The 14,523-nt window shown below is 32.3% G+C and overlaps 2 protein-coding genes across 10 annotated transcripts in view; one reads left to right on the top strand and one right to left on the bottom strand.

The window, feature by feature from the left end:
- The window catches only part of myom3 (myomesin 3), a 59,991-nt gene extending 50,693 nt beyond the window's left edge, over positions 1-9,298 (top strand). Inside the window, exons 26-38 of the mRNA XM_052617845.1 lie at positions 819-958; positions 1,056-1,200; positions 2,671-2,730; positions 2,816-2,883; positions 2,960-3,067; positions 4,293-4,380; positions 5,730-5,768; positions 5,854-5,959; positions 7,003-7,166; positions 7,234-7,270; positions 8,319-8,341; positions 8,435-8,490; positions 8,592-9,298. Coding sequence (XP_052473805.1) covers positions 819-958; positions 1,056-1,200; positions 2,671-2,730; positions 2,816-2,883; positions 2,960-3,067; positions 4,293-4,380; positions 5,730-5,768; positions 5,854-5,959; positions 7,003-7,166; positions 7,234-7,270; positions 8,319-8,341; positions 8,435-8,490; positions 8,592-8,858 — 1,301 coding nt within the window. The 3' untranslated portion in view covers positions 8,859-9,298. The remainder of the gene's footprint in view (positions 1-818; positions 959-1,055; positions 1,201-2,670; positions 2,731-2,815; positions 2,884-2,959; positions 3,068-4,292; positions 4,381-5,729; positions 5,769-5,853; positions 5,960-7,002; positions 7,167-7,233; positions 7,271-8,318; positions 8,342-8,434; positions 8,491-8,591) is intronic.
- A 4,496-nt stretch (positions 9,299-13,794) lies between these two features.
- The window catches only part of LOC128030319 (E3 ubiquitin-protein ligase UBR5), a 46,164-nt gene continuing 45,435 nt past the window's right edge, over positions 13,795-14,523 (bottom strand). For all 9 annotated transcript variants that reach the window (XM_052617844.1, XM_052617836.1, XM_052617837.1 and 6 more), the window contains one exon: positions 13,795-14,454. In XM_052617844.1, coding sequence (XP_052473804.1) covers positions 14,242-14,454 — 213 coding nt within the window. In that variant the 3' untranslated portion in view covers positions 13,795-14,241. The remainder of the gene's footprint in view (positions 14,455-14,523) is intronic.

Below are 14,523 nucleotides of genomic sequence, written 5' to 3'. Positions count from 1 at the left end.
TTGTAAATTCTATTTTTTTCTCAGAATTCTGAGTTTAAATCTTGTAAATTCTATTTTTTTCTCAGAATTCTGAGTTTAAATCTTGTAAGTTTTAATATTTTTTTCTCAGAATTCTGAGTTTAAATCTTGAATTTATTTTCTCAGAATTCTGAGTTTAAATCTTGTAAATTTAATTTTTTTTTAGAATTCTGAGTTTAAATCTTGAATTTTTTATTTCCTCAGAATTCTGAGTTTAAATCTTGTAAGTTTAAATTTTTTCTCAGATTATTTTAGTTTACATCTTGTGAATAGATTTTTTTCTTTCTCAGAATTTAGAGTTTAAATCTTGTAAGTTTAATTATTTCTTCTCAGAATTCTTAGTTTATGCAAATCAGTTTTTTTATCTTAGTTGTTTTTTTGTTTTTTTTTCATAATTCTGTATGAATATCTCACAATTCCAATTTCTAACATTTTTGTTTCCAGCCATGAAATAAAAGAATACAAATAAAAAAATGTGACTTATTATCTCGCAATTCTACAGTTTTTCTCATAATTTCAAGAGAGAAAGTCACGGTTCTCTTTTTTGTTCAGTTCTTTCCCAAGTCTGAAATAAGCTTCTGTAGATCTTCTATATTCTGTCATCATCTACTCACCTTAATGTTGCTCAAAACTAGAATTTTAGTTTTGAACATTTTGTTAATGTTTTGAGAACTTTGTCTTCTTGCATTACTGACACTATTTTCCTGTTTAACACTATAAAGCTGCTCTGACTCAATCAGCATTATATACTACAGCGCTATAGAATCAGAGGTGCCTTGACTCTTGTGCATCTCGTGCAGTGATCGCTCTGAAGTCTGAAGGCTGGCAGGTGGATGTGTCCGAGCAGGGAAGTGTCCGTCTGTGGCTTCAGACCGAGGCTCTCAGCAGCGCCGCAGAGCTTCGGCTCATCCTCAACGACGCAGAGATCTCCAGCACACCGGTAACCGTCTGCTCAGATAATAATAGCATGTGCATATTGCTTTAATTCGCTTGCTCACTGATTTCTAAAGAGCCGTGTGGATGTGTGTGTCCTGCAGACTCGTAAGATTAACTTTGACAAGGCACAGGGTCTGGTGGAGATCCTGTTTGATCAGATTTCAGGAGACGACGAGGGCTCGTACACCGCACAGCTCAAAGACGGCCGGGCCAAGAACCAGTTCACTCTGGTGTTTGTGGATAAGAGTAGGTTTATAATCTCACATTATAACATGAGACTACAGAGCTGCTCCTCAGGGCTAATGCTGTTTGATATGAGACGAATAATAAACGATGCAAATATAGTGTACATCTGAAAGCAGTAGAAATATTCAGCTGTTTTCAACATTGATAATAATCTGAAATGTTTCTTGAGCTGTAAATGAGTATGTTAGAATGATTTCTGAAGATCATGTGACACTGAAGAGAGGAGTAATGATGCTGAAAATACACAGAAATAAATTGTGTTTTACAATATATCCACATAGAAAACTTTATTTTATTAACTATTTATTTTATTTTAAATTGTAATAATATTTTACAGATTTGACTGAATTTTACTGATTGGTTACATATATATAAATCAAGTTATATATTGATTTGATATATATATATATATATATATATATATATATATATATATATATATATATATATATATATATATATATATATATATATATATATATATATGAATGACTTTAAACTATTTATTTTTTAAGAAACTTTTTAAGAGACTGTTTTTAACTATTTACTATTTTTAAGAGAATTTTATTCTGTCTCGTTACTTGTTTTTCCTTGGTTTTTAGGAATTTTAGGGCTGGTATAAAATTTTTGCTAGAATTTATTTATTTATTTAGGAGACCCAGATTTCTCTTAATAATATGAAAAATGTATTTATTTATTTATTATTTATTTTATGCATTTATTTAATTAATTTTCTTAGAAGATTATATAAAATAAATAATAAAAATGTAAAGATTTTTCTCAATTAAGAAAGTTCTAGTTTACACAGTTTTTTCCTAAAAACATATTCATTTTTATGCATGATTTCTAAGTTTGTTTATGATAAATAATTGTCAGTCCCCACGTCAGACATTTTACAATTTAGGAAAAATGTAATTTTTCTGAAAAAATTTCTATTAATAAAAATGTAATAAAATTAAATTTTATGTTTAAAGTTCGATAATTCACAATTTAGACCATGATCTGAAAATACTTTTATTAGATACCAGGACCAAAGCAGGTGTTATTTTGCATTCCCAAAAAATAAAAAAAATTGAATAAATAAATAAATAAAGTTTAAGTGCATTTAAGTCAGTTTTCATTTTTCAACCACTCATTTAATGATGTCTCATCTTTATGATGCATGCAAATTTTAATTATATATAGATGTATGCATAAGAAATTAAATTAATATTTCAGTATGATATACAAGTATATAATTTATTTTATTTTTTTTGCACTTTATTTTTATTTTTTATTGGTGGTTTCAATTTATTGTATTTTATAAGATTTCATTTGACATTTTATAATAAAGTCTGATTTCATATTTCAAACAGGCATTTAACGATGCAGCAAAAGTCAAAGTTTATGTAGCAACGAGCCAAAAGATGATGCTGACTATTTCTCCAGACTGAATCTGTTTTATTCTTCTGTTGTTTCGCTGTTTGTCAGAGTTTCGAGACACGCTGGCCAAATCTCAGGCCAACAGACACAACTGGAAGAGAAAGTTGGGTGAGTCCACAGACAGATCGAGATGCATTAATTCGGAGAACAGCATATAAAATCACTCCATGTGTCTCTCTTTTTGCTTTGCAAGGTCCCCATTTCTTGGAGTTTTTGTCGTGGACAGTGACTTCAGATTGTGAAATGATTCTGAAGTGCAAGGTAAAGGTGTTTATTCCTTCATGACACAATGCCTCGCTGTTTGAGCTCGATGAAACCCGTGTGTCTTCGGCTGCAGGTCACTAACGTGAGCAAAGAGACGCGTGTGAAGTGGTTTAAGGATGGAGTGGAGCTTCTTCATGCGGTGTACGAGCCCACGGGGGTCAGCACCTTCACCGTCCCGCAGGTACACACCTCACATTCACAGATACATACGAAACACGACCCTCAGATCCATCTGAGACTCTGAGACCAGAGGCAGGCTTCATCACGAAAGTCAGTATACATGTTAATATTGAGACAATATTAGGTTAGTATCATTGATTATATATAGTTTTATATATTTGATATATTTTTATATATTTATATATAATATATACTATATATTTTGAATCTGTTTTTATTTTTATATTTTCTGTTTTCATTTTAGTTTTGGTAAAAATGTAGTTTTTTTGAATATGTAGTTTTTAGTTTAGTTATTTAAGTAGTTTAAAAATGTTAGCTTGGCAACTAGATGAAATAAAAGAAGTTTAATGTTTTATATTATATATTAGTTAATGTTTATTTATTTGATGAAATGGAAATGTTTTTATGGTTTTACTTTTTGTTAATGATACTAGCGATGTATATCCATACTCAAAAGTTACTTGTTTGGTAAAAATGTATTCAATATATTTTTTTAAATATATAAATATATATATTTTAATATTTTTAAAAAATATATTGTTACTAAAAAAAATATTAATTTTATATTTACATTTATTTTATTTTTTATTTCAGGTAATGTTAATTTTAAATAATGTTTAAGTAATGATAACTTTTTTTATACATTTAATTTTAGTTATCGATAGTTAAAAATATGCTCACAAGCTTTTTAGGATCGATCTAAATACCTTTAATATCAATATTAAAATTATATTAATGCAAAACATGGGATTCTTTACATGTTTTCAGTTCATCTAATAATTTAATTTTGGTTGAAAAATCACATAACCATTTAAGAAATAATCAGTATTGATCTGTATCAGGATCGTTATGCTAAACTGTAAGTTAAAAAAAAATTATCGATAGCATATTGAATTTAAATATTTTTTAAACAATAATAATAATAACCCTGAAATGAGACTAGTGTTAAATATTTTATTATATGCAACGACACCAGATGCATGCAGTACATTTAGAAATATCTGCAATAATTCTATAAAGTTATAAAAAAACATTTTTTTTTATAAAAACTCTTTTTCTTGGAATGGCTTTGACTTCAACATTTCTGCTTTTACTCAAATAAAAACAGGGACTAGTTCAGATGGTTTTCTGTATTCTGCTCAAATGCTGTGGATAGATCCTCCGTCGTACTGAACTGGGATCAGTCCTGAAATGCACTGACCGTGTTGTTTGTGATGATGGCTCAGGTGACGAGGAAGGAGCTGGGTGTGTACAGAGCTGTAGTGTCCGACAGCAGAGGAGAAGACCAGAGCGTCCTGGAGCTGATCGATGATGGTCAGGACATCACTCATTATTACTGCCATACCAGTGATGTACATAATGATAGAAATAGAGATTAGGGACTAAAATAAAAGATCATAGCTGCAAAAACTAAACTTGCAGAATTCAAGAAACACACACACACACACACACGTACCGTATTTTCTGGACTATAAGTCACACTTTTTTTTCATAGTTTGGCTGGTCCTGCGACTTATAGTCAGGTGCGACTTATTTATCAAAATTAATTTGACATGAACCGAGAGAAAACATTACCGTCTCCAGCCGCCAGAGGGCGCTCTATACTGCTCAGTTCTCCTGTAGTCTACACTGAAGACATAGAGCGCCCTCTCGTGGCTGTAAACGGTAATGTTTTCTCTTGGTTCTCGGTTCTAAATAAATGCGATTTATAGTCCAGTGCGACTTCTATGTGTTTTTTTCCTCATCATGACGTATTTTTGGACTGATGCGACTTATACTTAGGTGCGACTTATAGTCCGAAAAATACTAATATTAACTAAATATGATATTAACTTTAAATGAAATTATTTTCAAGTTATTGCCATATATTATAAGCATATACACTTTTTGCAATGTCATTTTAAATTAGTTGTAGTACATTTACTCAACACTAATGACTTTACTGGTGTCTATGGCAATAATATATATATATATATATATATACATATATATATATATATATATATATATACATATATATATATATATATATATACATATAAAATAAAAGTATTACATAAAAATACAGTTATATTAAACAATTAAAAATGCACTGCTAATATTTATGTTTTCACCCAGCTTTTATTTTGGCGGGTTGCAGAAAAAAAAAAAAAGAAGAATAATATGACTTCTATAATATGTAAATATATCATTTATATTTACACTAAAAAAAAAAACTAAATATTTATATTTTAATATTTCACTATGTATTTCACTATATATTATAACTACTATATTCTTTTCTGCATTTTGATTATTTTTTTCTTTTTTAGTAGTCGTAAAATTACTGAACATTTATCTTTATTTATCTTTATTTTTTTATGTCTAAGTGATTGCAGTGATTTTACAACAGTTAAGTGATTTTTGTTCACAATTTTGCTTCTTTTAAGATCGAATGTAAACATGTTGAAATTTTTAAGAGTGCTTTAATTTATTATGACTTTTTTTTTTTCAATGATTACAGTGATTTTACCACGGTTAAGGAGTTTTAGGTTAACTCCATATCTGTAGTAAAATCACTGTTATTAATATTTCTTTGAAGCAACTTTTCTAATCTGGAATAATCTTTCTGTATGGAGGGGTTTAATATCCCTCTAACGTGATGATGTTGTTGTTTCTCTCAGAGTTTGAGCGTCTGCTGCAGCAGCTCAATAAACAGTGCGGTAGGTTTGAGTCCCGACTCTTCTGACGCTCTGAGTCTCGGGTCACGTGACGTCATGTTCAGTGACGTGTGCTTGTGCTCCACAGCGCTCTCTGCTGGTCCAGTGGGCATCCAGTGCACTGCGCAGGGCTTCAAGCTCTACTGCTCTCTCAAATACTACCTGAGCTGCATGAACACCAGCTGGCACTTCAGGTGAGCTTCCAGAACTCGGACACCACAAATATGATTCATACCTATATATATGTGTGACCTTGAACCACAAAACATAAGGGGCAGTTTAAGCTGAACAAATAATTTTTCCATTGATGTATGGTTTATTAGGATCAGACAATAATTGGCTGAGATACAACTATTTGAAAATCTGGAATCTGAGGGTGCAAAAAAGTCTAAATATTGAGAAAATCATCTTTAAAGTTGTTCAGATGAATTCTTAGCAATGCATATTACTAATCAAAAATTAAGTTTTTATATATTTACGGTAGGAAATTAAAAAAAAAAAAAAAAAATATATATATATATATATATATATATATATATATATATATATATATAAAATACAATAATACAATGTATTTTTGGTTATTGCTACAAATATACCCCAGAGACTTAAGACTGCTTTTGTGTTCGTGTTTATTATTTAATAAATATATTATATATTTTTCATTAACAAATTATTATTTTTTTATATTTATTATTCTTTTTCTTTATATTTAAATATATATTATTTATATAAATTTATGCGTTGCACAAAAAAATGTAACAATTAACTAATGTTATCTATTTCTCTACTAAAATTGTAGCACACAGTTTTTTTTATTTAAAGTTAAATGAAACATGAAAAGAATTGAAAGTGTAAATGTGAAACTGTCTGTTTGTTCAGTTCAGAGTTAACTGAAACTAAAACTATTTCTTGAAATAAAATAAACATGAATGTGTATATATATATGTACTTATCTTAAAAAATATATATATTTTTAGATAGTTTCCAAGGCAACATTTTCATTTTAATTCAGTTGAGCATGATGTAATAAAATTAAAATTGAAATAATTTATAAAACTATAGACTTCTTTGTTATCTAAAATTAAAAAGAAAACAGAATAAATAAAAATGAAAAACAAATGTAAAATAATTACTAATTGCTTTTACTAATCAAAAATGAAGTGGTTCAGTTATTTTCTTTATGTTTTTGATTTACAGTCACATTGTGTTATGTTTTATTTTCTGGCTGTGACAGAGACAAGAGGATCGACCTGCAGGAGCGGACGAAGCCGGGCAGCAGCATGCAGAAGGTTTGGATTGAGATACTGGGACCGACTGAAGCCGATAAAGGGAAGTACACCCTGGAGATGTTCGACGGCCAGGAAACACACAAGCGCTCTCTGGATCTGTCTGGACAAGGTAGAGCGGCACAAAACATGCCACTCGAGCGCACCTCAACACTAACACGTCTCTTTCTTCTCTGCAGCCTTCGCAGACGCTTTGCTGGAACACCAGAGACTGAAGTAAGCCAACTGCACTTGACCTTTGACCCTTCACTAAGCTCCGCCCTCTTTGGGTAGTGACGCTAATTAAGACAAGCTTTACAGAAGAGTCTGTGAACCGTGTGATAGATATAGATCCAATTATCCCTAATATATAATATAATCTAATATATGGAATATTCATATTCTTTATATTATACACATAGAAAATATTATATATAGTGTTGTAATTGTTTACAGATTTTTTTTTTATTAAATGATATTGCACAGTATGTTTTTTTAATTAATTAAAATTATTTGTAATATAAGCAGCAAATTATATATGGTATATATAATTGTATAAAATAAAATAAATTATTATATAAAAATGTATGCAATTATATTTAATGTATATATATATATATATATATATATATATATTAATATAATAATTTGCAATAATGTTAAATATAATATTTAATTATTTTTTAATTAAATAAAATGTTATATTTAACATTATTGCAAGTTATTATATTTAATATTATTTTTTTAATTAAATAAAATATTAAATAATAATTTGCAATAATGTTAAATTTAATTTTTTTAATTAAATAAAATATTAAATATAATAATTTGCAATAATGTTGAATATAATATTTTATTTAATTAAAAAATAATTAAATATTATATTTAACATTATTGCAAATTATTATATTTAATATTATTTTTTAATTAAATAAAATATTAAATATAATTTGCAATAATGTTAAATGTAATATTTAATTTGTTTTAATTAAATAAAATATTAAATATAATAATTTGCAAAAATGTTAAATATAATATTTTTTTTAATTAAATATAATAATTTGACATATATATATATATATATATATATATATAGTTAAATGTCAAATTATTATATTTAAAAAATATATATATATAATTTATGGGTGTTTGTCAAATAAATAAATATACAGAAAAAGACATAATGCTTAAAGGTCAGAGCGTTACACTAAATACATTTTAGTGGTGTTCATTTTACATTTTCTAAACTCATTCTCTCTATAACTATTTTTTTACTCATTCTCAGGCAAGTGGAGTTTGCTGAGAAAAGTAAGTATTTGTTCGTCCCTCCTCTAATTGTGTTTTAAGTAAGCAATTCCTTCATGCAGACGACACACTTTATAATAAGCATTCATCTGACAGATCGAGCACGGGTCACCAAGGGTCTTCCAGATGTGGTAGCCATAATGGAGAACAAGGTACATCCATCAATCCATCCATTCATCCATCCATCCATCACTGCTGTGTCCTCACAGACGCTATTCATCTCACATCACTCGACTGTGCTCTTTCTCTTCAGTCTCTGTGTCTGACGTGTTTTGCCGAGGGCGATCCAGCACCGGAAATGTTTTGGCTGAAGAACGACAGAGAAGTCACGTCCACCGGCCAGTATAACATTAGAAACGAGAACAAATCCTCCACTCTCACTATAAACCACGTGACTATGGAGGACTCGGGCAACTACAGCATCTTCGTGCGCAATAAACACGGATCGCAGACGGTCCTCGTGACGGTCAGTGTGTATAAACGCGGTGAAAAGCCTCGAGCAGATGCCGTGCAGATGTAAGGGATTGAGATTGAAGCCGGGTGAATCGTTTTTATTAAAGTCAACGAAGGCCTTGTTTAGGTAACACGTGTTCATTTTGGAGTGTGTGTGTAAAATGTGTTCACCCTCAGTCCATCCAAGTTTGTTTCTTCATCAGATCTGGAGAAATGTAGCATTGCATCGCTTGCTCTGCAGTGAATGGGTGCCGTCAGAAAGAGAGTCTGATAAAAACATCACAATAATCCACAAGTACATCTCCTGTTGAGAAGATGAAACAAACTTTGATGGACTGAGGGTTAACGCATTTCAGCAAGTTTTAATTTTGGCGGTGAATTGTTTCTTTAATGGTGCTTTAGAAGGCAATGTCCTGAGGCTCAGTGTCTTGAAAGCATGAGTTGATTTGATCCGTGGTTTGTTTTTCCTCTGATTTATCTTACAGAATAAAGTGCAAATTAAACCTTTTCCACTCTCTTCTTTTCGTTTTTAACTAAACTGAGCATGCAACTGTGCAGCAAACATTGATCAAATAGACAGTGAACAATTAATTTTTATGCCTGTATAATGGATGGATGGGTGTTTTATCTGCTGATGTTTTATAACAAAGAGATCGAAGCCTGTTTCAAATATCATTATGCAACCCCAAGGTGATTCTTTTGAAAGCAAACTGCACAGTCCACATGGTCATTCAGCGCTCGTGTGTTAATATTCAGACAGGCTTCTTTTAGGAATCATAGTCAGGAAATACTGAGAGAAGGATCTACATTTTGATTACATTTCTTAAAAAAACAGTACTTTTTACTCCTTACAATTTTAATTCATCTTGAAAAGTACATTATATATTTATTTTATCTTATGCGCATTAAATATGGTTTATGGCACATTAATTATGAGAACTAATGATCATTGTTTTCATGCATCAAACCCATTTCTACTTCAATTATGACTTTCATCAGGTAAATGTCTGGCATCAAAAGTTCACCACCAAATCTGAGGAAGCATATTGAGGAAGCAAAGTTGGGTTTTCCCGCCCAAAAAAAGTTAGAGCCATTAGCTGTGTACTATATTAGCTGAATGCACACAATTGAGTGAAAATAAAATAATTGATGAGAATTTAAATACAATTAATATTTTTAGGGATTTTTAAAAATTTTTTATTAAAGGTTACAAATCTCCAAAAAAAGTGTTTAAATAAGCATTATGCTAAATTAATTGTAATTCATGTTTAGTGATGTTCTTATCAGGTGGAGGATAGATAGTATTTACAACATTCAACCAGTTCAACCTTACTAATAAGCAAAAATGACTTTAGGTAAACTTGTGTAAAATTTTGTCTCATTGTTTGTGTTAAAACAACTTCTTGTGTTCTGCTGTACAGACGTGAAGTTACTTTTCCCTCAACTTCATTTAAAAAGTAATGCGAAAGTAACGCAACGCATTACTTTCCATAAAAAGTCACAAGTAACTCGGAAGTAACGTAAAGCATTACTTCCATAAAAAGTTATGCGAAAGTAACGTAACGCATTACTTTCCATAAAAAGTCACGTAACTCGGAAGTAACGTAAAGCATTAGTTCCATAAAAAGTAATGCGAAAGTAACGTAATGCATTACTTTCAATAAAAAGTCACCAGTAACTCGGAAGTAACGTAAAGCATTACTTCCATAAAAAGTTATGCGAAAGTAACGTAACGCATTACTTTCCATAAAAAGTCACGTAACTCAGAAGTAACGTAAAGCATTAGTAGAGTTGGGTCCGAGTCCACCTTTGTCGAGTACGAGTCAAGACCAAGTCCACAAACATCGAGTCCGAGTCCAAAAGGGGTCGAGTTGGACTCAAGTCCGAGTTCTTAAAGGCCGAGTCCGAGTCGAGTCCGCCCGAGTCCAGAAAGTAATTAAATTAAAAAAGATTATAAATTGGTATTGTACATTTTTACATTCTATTAATATTTTAACCTTTCAACACATTAAACCAATGGCAATATAAAAATGTAATAAAAAAATACCACTGTTACATCTACTCATTGCCATTGAACATTTTTATTTTATGTCAACAGAACTAGTTTCCTATCAAAAAAGGTTTCAAAGGTTTTATTGTATTACAAATGCATGAAAATACAAATAAACCTATTTTATTATTGTATCACACTATATTGTCCTCCAGTTAAAGATGACATTTCAGTTATTTAATGCCTCTCCCCCACATTTGACAGAGGTAAAGTGCAGCCAATGAGGAGATCCTTAATGATGACATTTCTTGTTGTCTTGGAGAACTTGCATCATAAAGTTGCATTGCTTGTTTGGTCAGTTCTGGTCTTGCAAATCCTGCAATGCTGAGCTGTGCAGCATCTGTTGGTTGCTGCTGCTGTCTTTGGTGGTCGGTTGCATCGGTTTTCGGATCACCAGTACACTGAACCGAAAACCGTTTCTTTCGGAGGCGTCCGATTTGAGAACAGATGAACTGATGATACTGCGCATGCGAGTAATTTTTCAAGTATTTTGTTAAACATCAGAAAGTATGATAAAACTATATATATATACGGGTTTTTTTTTAAGATAGGGGCTACATGTTTCTAATCTGTATATTGTAGATTATGTATGGGCCAAAGGGGTTTTCAGGAAATAATTAAGACTCTAAAGACTCCATGTTTAATATGAATAAGGGATGATTTCTGAAATATCTGTACTGTATTTATAGTTAATGATGACAGATTCACAAACTGAGTTTGTAGTAAACAGAACATGAACACGAGTAGAGCAGCTGATGATACTGAACTGCAGCATGTGCCGGTGTCCTGACATTTTATCCTACCCTGTCAGATTTTCCTACCCGGGTTTTGAGCGATTCTCGTTCTCGAGTCAAGAACCGGTTGTATCAGTTTTCAGACCATCAGTAAACTGAACCGAAAACAGTTTCTTTCGGACGCGTCCGATTCGAGAACCGAGGAGCTGATGATACTGCGCATTCGTGATTCAGCATGAAGCCGACTGACTCACAGCGCGTCTGAACCGAACTGATTCTTTTGGTGATTGATTCTGAACTGATTTTTTGCTAATGTAATGAGTGCGGGTAAACCGAGGGCTTGAATGAAGGGCAATCTGACGAAACGTAAGTTTATTTAATAACAAATACATCGCAATGGATTATGTATCCGGTGAACTGTTTTTTTTTTTCAACCGGTTTATTGAATCAAACCGTCCGAAAGAACCTGTTCGCGGAAAAGAATCGAACTTCCCATCACTAATCCACACTGATATCCAGTGAGTGGTGCGTGTGTTTCGTCTGCAAGCGTGAGACTTCTGCCTGCCGGTGTGGTGCAGTAAAATGACAGAAGGGGAGACATTCATTAATTTATCATTTAAATTTTATGCTGGTTTTATTGTTACACATGACGTGGACTCGACTGTACTCGGAATATTTTCCGAGTCCAAAATGTTCAAGTCCGTGTCAAGTCCGAGTACAAATTCACCCGAGTGCGTGACAAGTCCGAGTTCATTCAAAATTGGACTCGAGTCCGGACTCGAGTCCGAGTCCAAGTTCGAGTACCCCAACTCTAAGCATTAGTTCCATAAAAAGTAATGCGAAAGTAACCTAACATTACTTTCCATAAAATGTAAAAAAAGTAACGCGAAAGTAACATAACGCATTACTTTCCATAAAAAGTCACAAGTAACTCGGAAGTAACGTAAAGCATTACTTTCCATAAAAAGTAATGCGAAAGTAACGTAAAGCATTACTTCCATAAAAAGTAATGCAAAAGTAACGTAAAGCATTACTTTCCATAAAAACTCACAAGTAACTCAGAAGTAACGTAAAAGCACTACTTCCATAAAAAGTAATGCGAAAGTAACGTAACGCATTACTTTCCATGAAATGTAAAAAAAGTAACGCGAAAGTAACGTTACGCATTACTTTCCATAAAATGTAAAAAAAGTAATGCGAAGGTAACGTAATGCATTACTTCCATAAACAGTAACGTAATGCATTACTTAACATAAAAGTAAAAAGTAACGCGAAAGTAACATAACGCATTACTTTCTATAAAAAGTAACGCGAAAGTAACGTAATGTATTATTTCCATAAAAAGTAACACAATATTGTAATGCATTACTTTTAAAAGTAACTTTCGCCAAAACTGACCAAGACTTGTCATTTGCACGTACATATAGTTACTCTTTTGTAAGTTGATTGCTTCTATTGTCGTCTTTTGTAAGTTGCTTTGGATAAAAGCGTCTGCTAAATGTAGGTCACGTGTTTTCTGCTCAGGCACAGGTCACGTGATCACAGCCGCAGACGCCATCGATCTGCCTCTCGTTCGCGGTCATGTGACTCCAAACACAAGACCAAGAGCTGGCGGTCTCTCTCCGAAGGACCAGTAGTTATTTTTTATAGTCAAAGTCAAGCAGAAACCAAGTGTTTGTAGAAAGATGCATGCATAAAGAATATGGGACAACACAGGCGATTAGTGTTTGATTTAAAGATTAGTTTGGCGTCTGCTCGGAAAAGTCGCAGTGTTAAGTTTTTCTTCAGAAGTTCTCTCGTGTTTGAAACACGATTTGTATTAAAGTCTCGATAGAAGCATCTATTTAGATCAAAAGACGTAGTATTTTTGCCATTGCCAAATAAAGACGATTTTAACGTATTGCATTTCAACAGCGTGAATTCAAGTTCATGTGGATTTATGAATGAATTGCTAGATTTAAAATCTGCTTTGAACGGTCTATACACTAAAGTTTTATGAATACTTCCATATGCATTAAAGTTATATTAAACCTTATTGTAACTATTAGTTAAACGGGATTGTAGTGCATTAAGTTCTAGTTACTAGAACATGATTAAAATAAAAATAAAATGCATATGCAAACAGTTATCAAATCATTATCAAAGGTTAATAAATGCTGTAAAAATGTATTGTTCAATGCATTAACTATGAAGCACTTAAAGACGCAGCAGGACAACACTAGTTTGCATCCAAGTTTATTTCTGAAATTCCCTACTCCCTCTATACAAGAAAAAATGACTTTCCACAAAGGCAGCAGTGAACGCTCAGTGATAGTAATATTTATGTTAAGGGCAGGGGAAAAAAATCATCAATCACAGTGTACGCTTGCTTTTTCTTTAAATAATTCCTGCGGTCATCTTTGGCAGGGTTTGGCGGTCAGTTTACAGTCAGGCCGAAGTTACAGTTCAAGCCAATAGAGCTGCAGGCTTCAACTTTACAAAAGCCAATGCAGGAATGCTGCGTAATACTCGGACAGCGGCCGTCCAACGTTTGCAACGCAGACCAAAAACAAAGACTGCCAGGGACGCAACAGCACTTTAAGTTTCATAAAATCGTATAGACAAAAAATAAATCTACAAAAATGGAACTAGTAATATTACACAACGATTAAACGGGGTTCGTTCGACTACACAAAACCGAAGTTCTTGGTCTTGATGGCTAGTAAAAGTTTCTGTTTGAGAATCTGTTTGGAAGAGTAGAGTGGCACGTAGAGGCGAGAGATGCAGGTGTTGGCGGTGGGCAGGTGCTGGTCGTCCGGCGGCCGGATGGTGATGGAGGGCATGGGCTGGAAGCCTTCTTCACTGGCCGGAAGAGACGGGCTGGACGTCCAGAAGTACACCTGCGGGCGGCACGCACCGATGCATTAACATCTGCTGTAGGCTTAAATGAATAGAGGAAAAAGGAAGAC

This window comes from Carassius gibelio, chromosome A16 (assembly GCF_023724105.1).
Source record: "Carassius gibelio isolate Cgi1373 ecotype wild population from Czech Republic chromosome A16, carGib1.2-hapl.c, whole genome shotgun sequence".
Classification (NCBI taxonomy): Eukaryota; Metazoa; Chordata; class Actinopteri; order Cypriniformes; family Cyprinidae; genus Carassius; species Carassius gibelio.
This window is presented reverse-complemented; position numbering and strand designations above follow the sequence as displayed.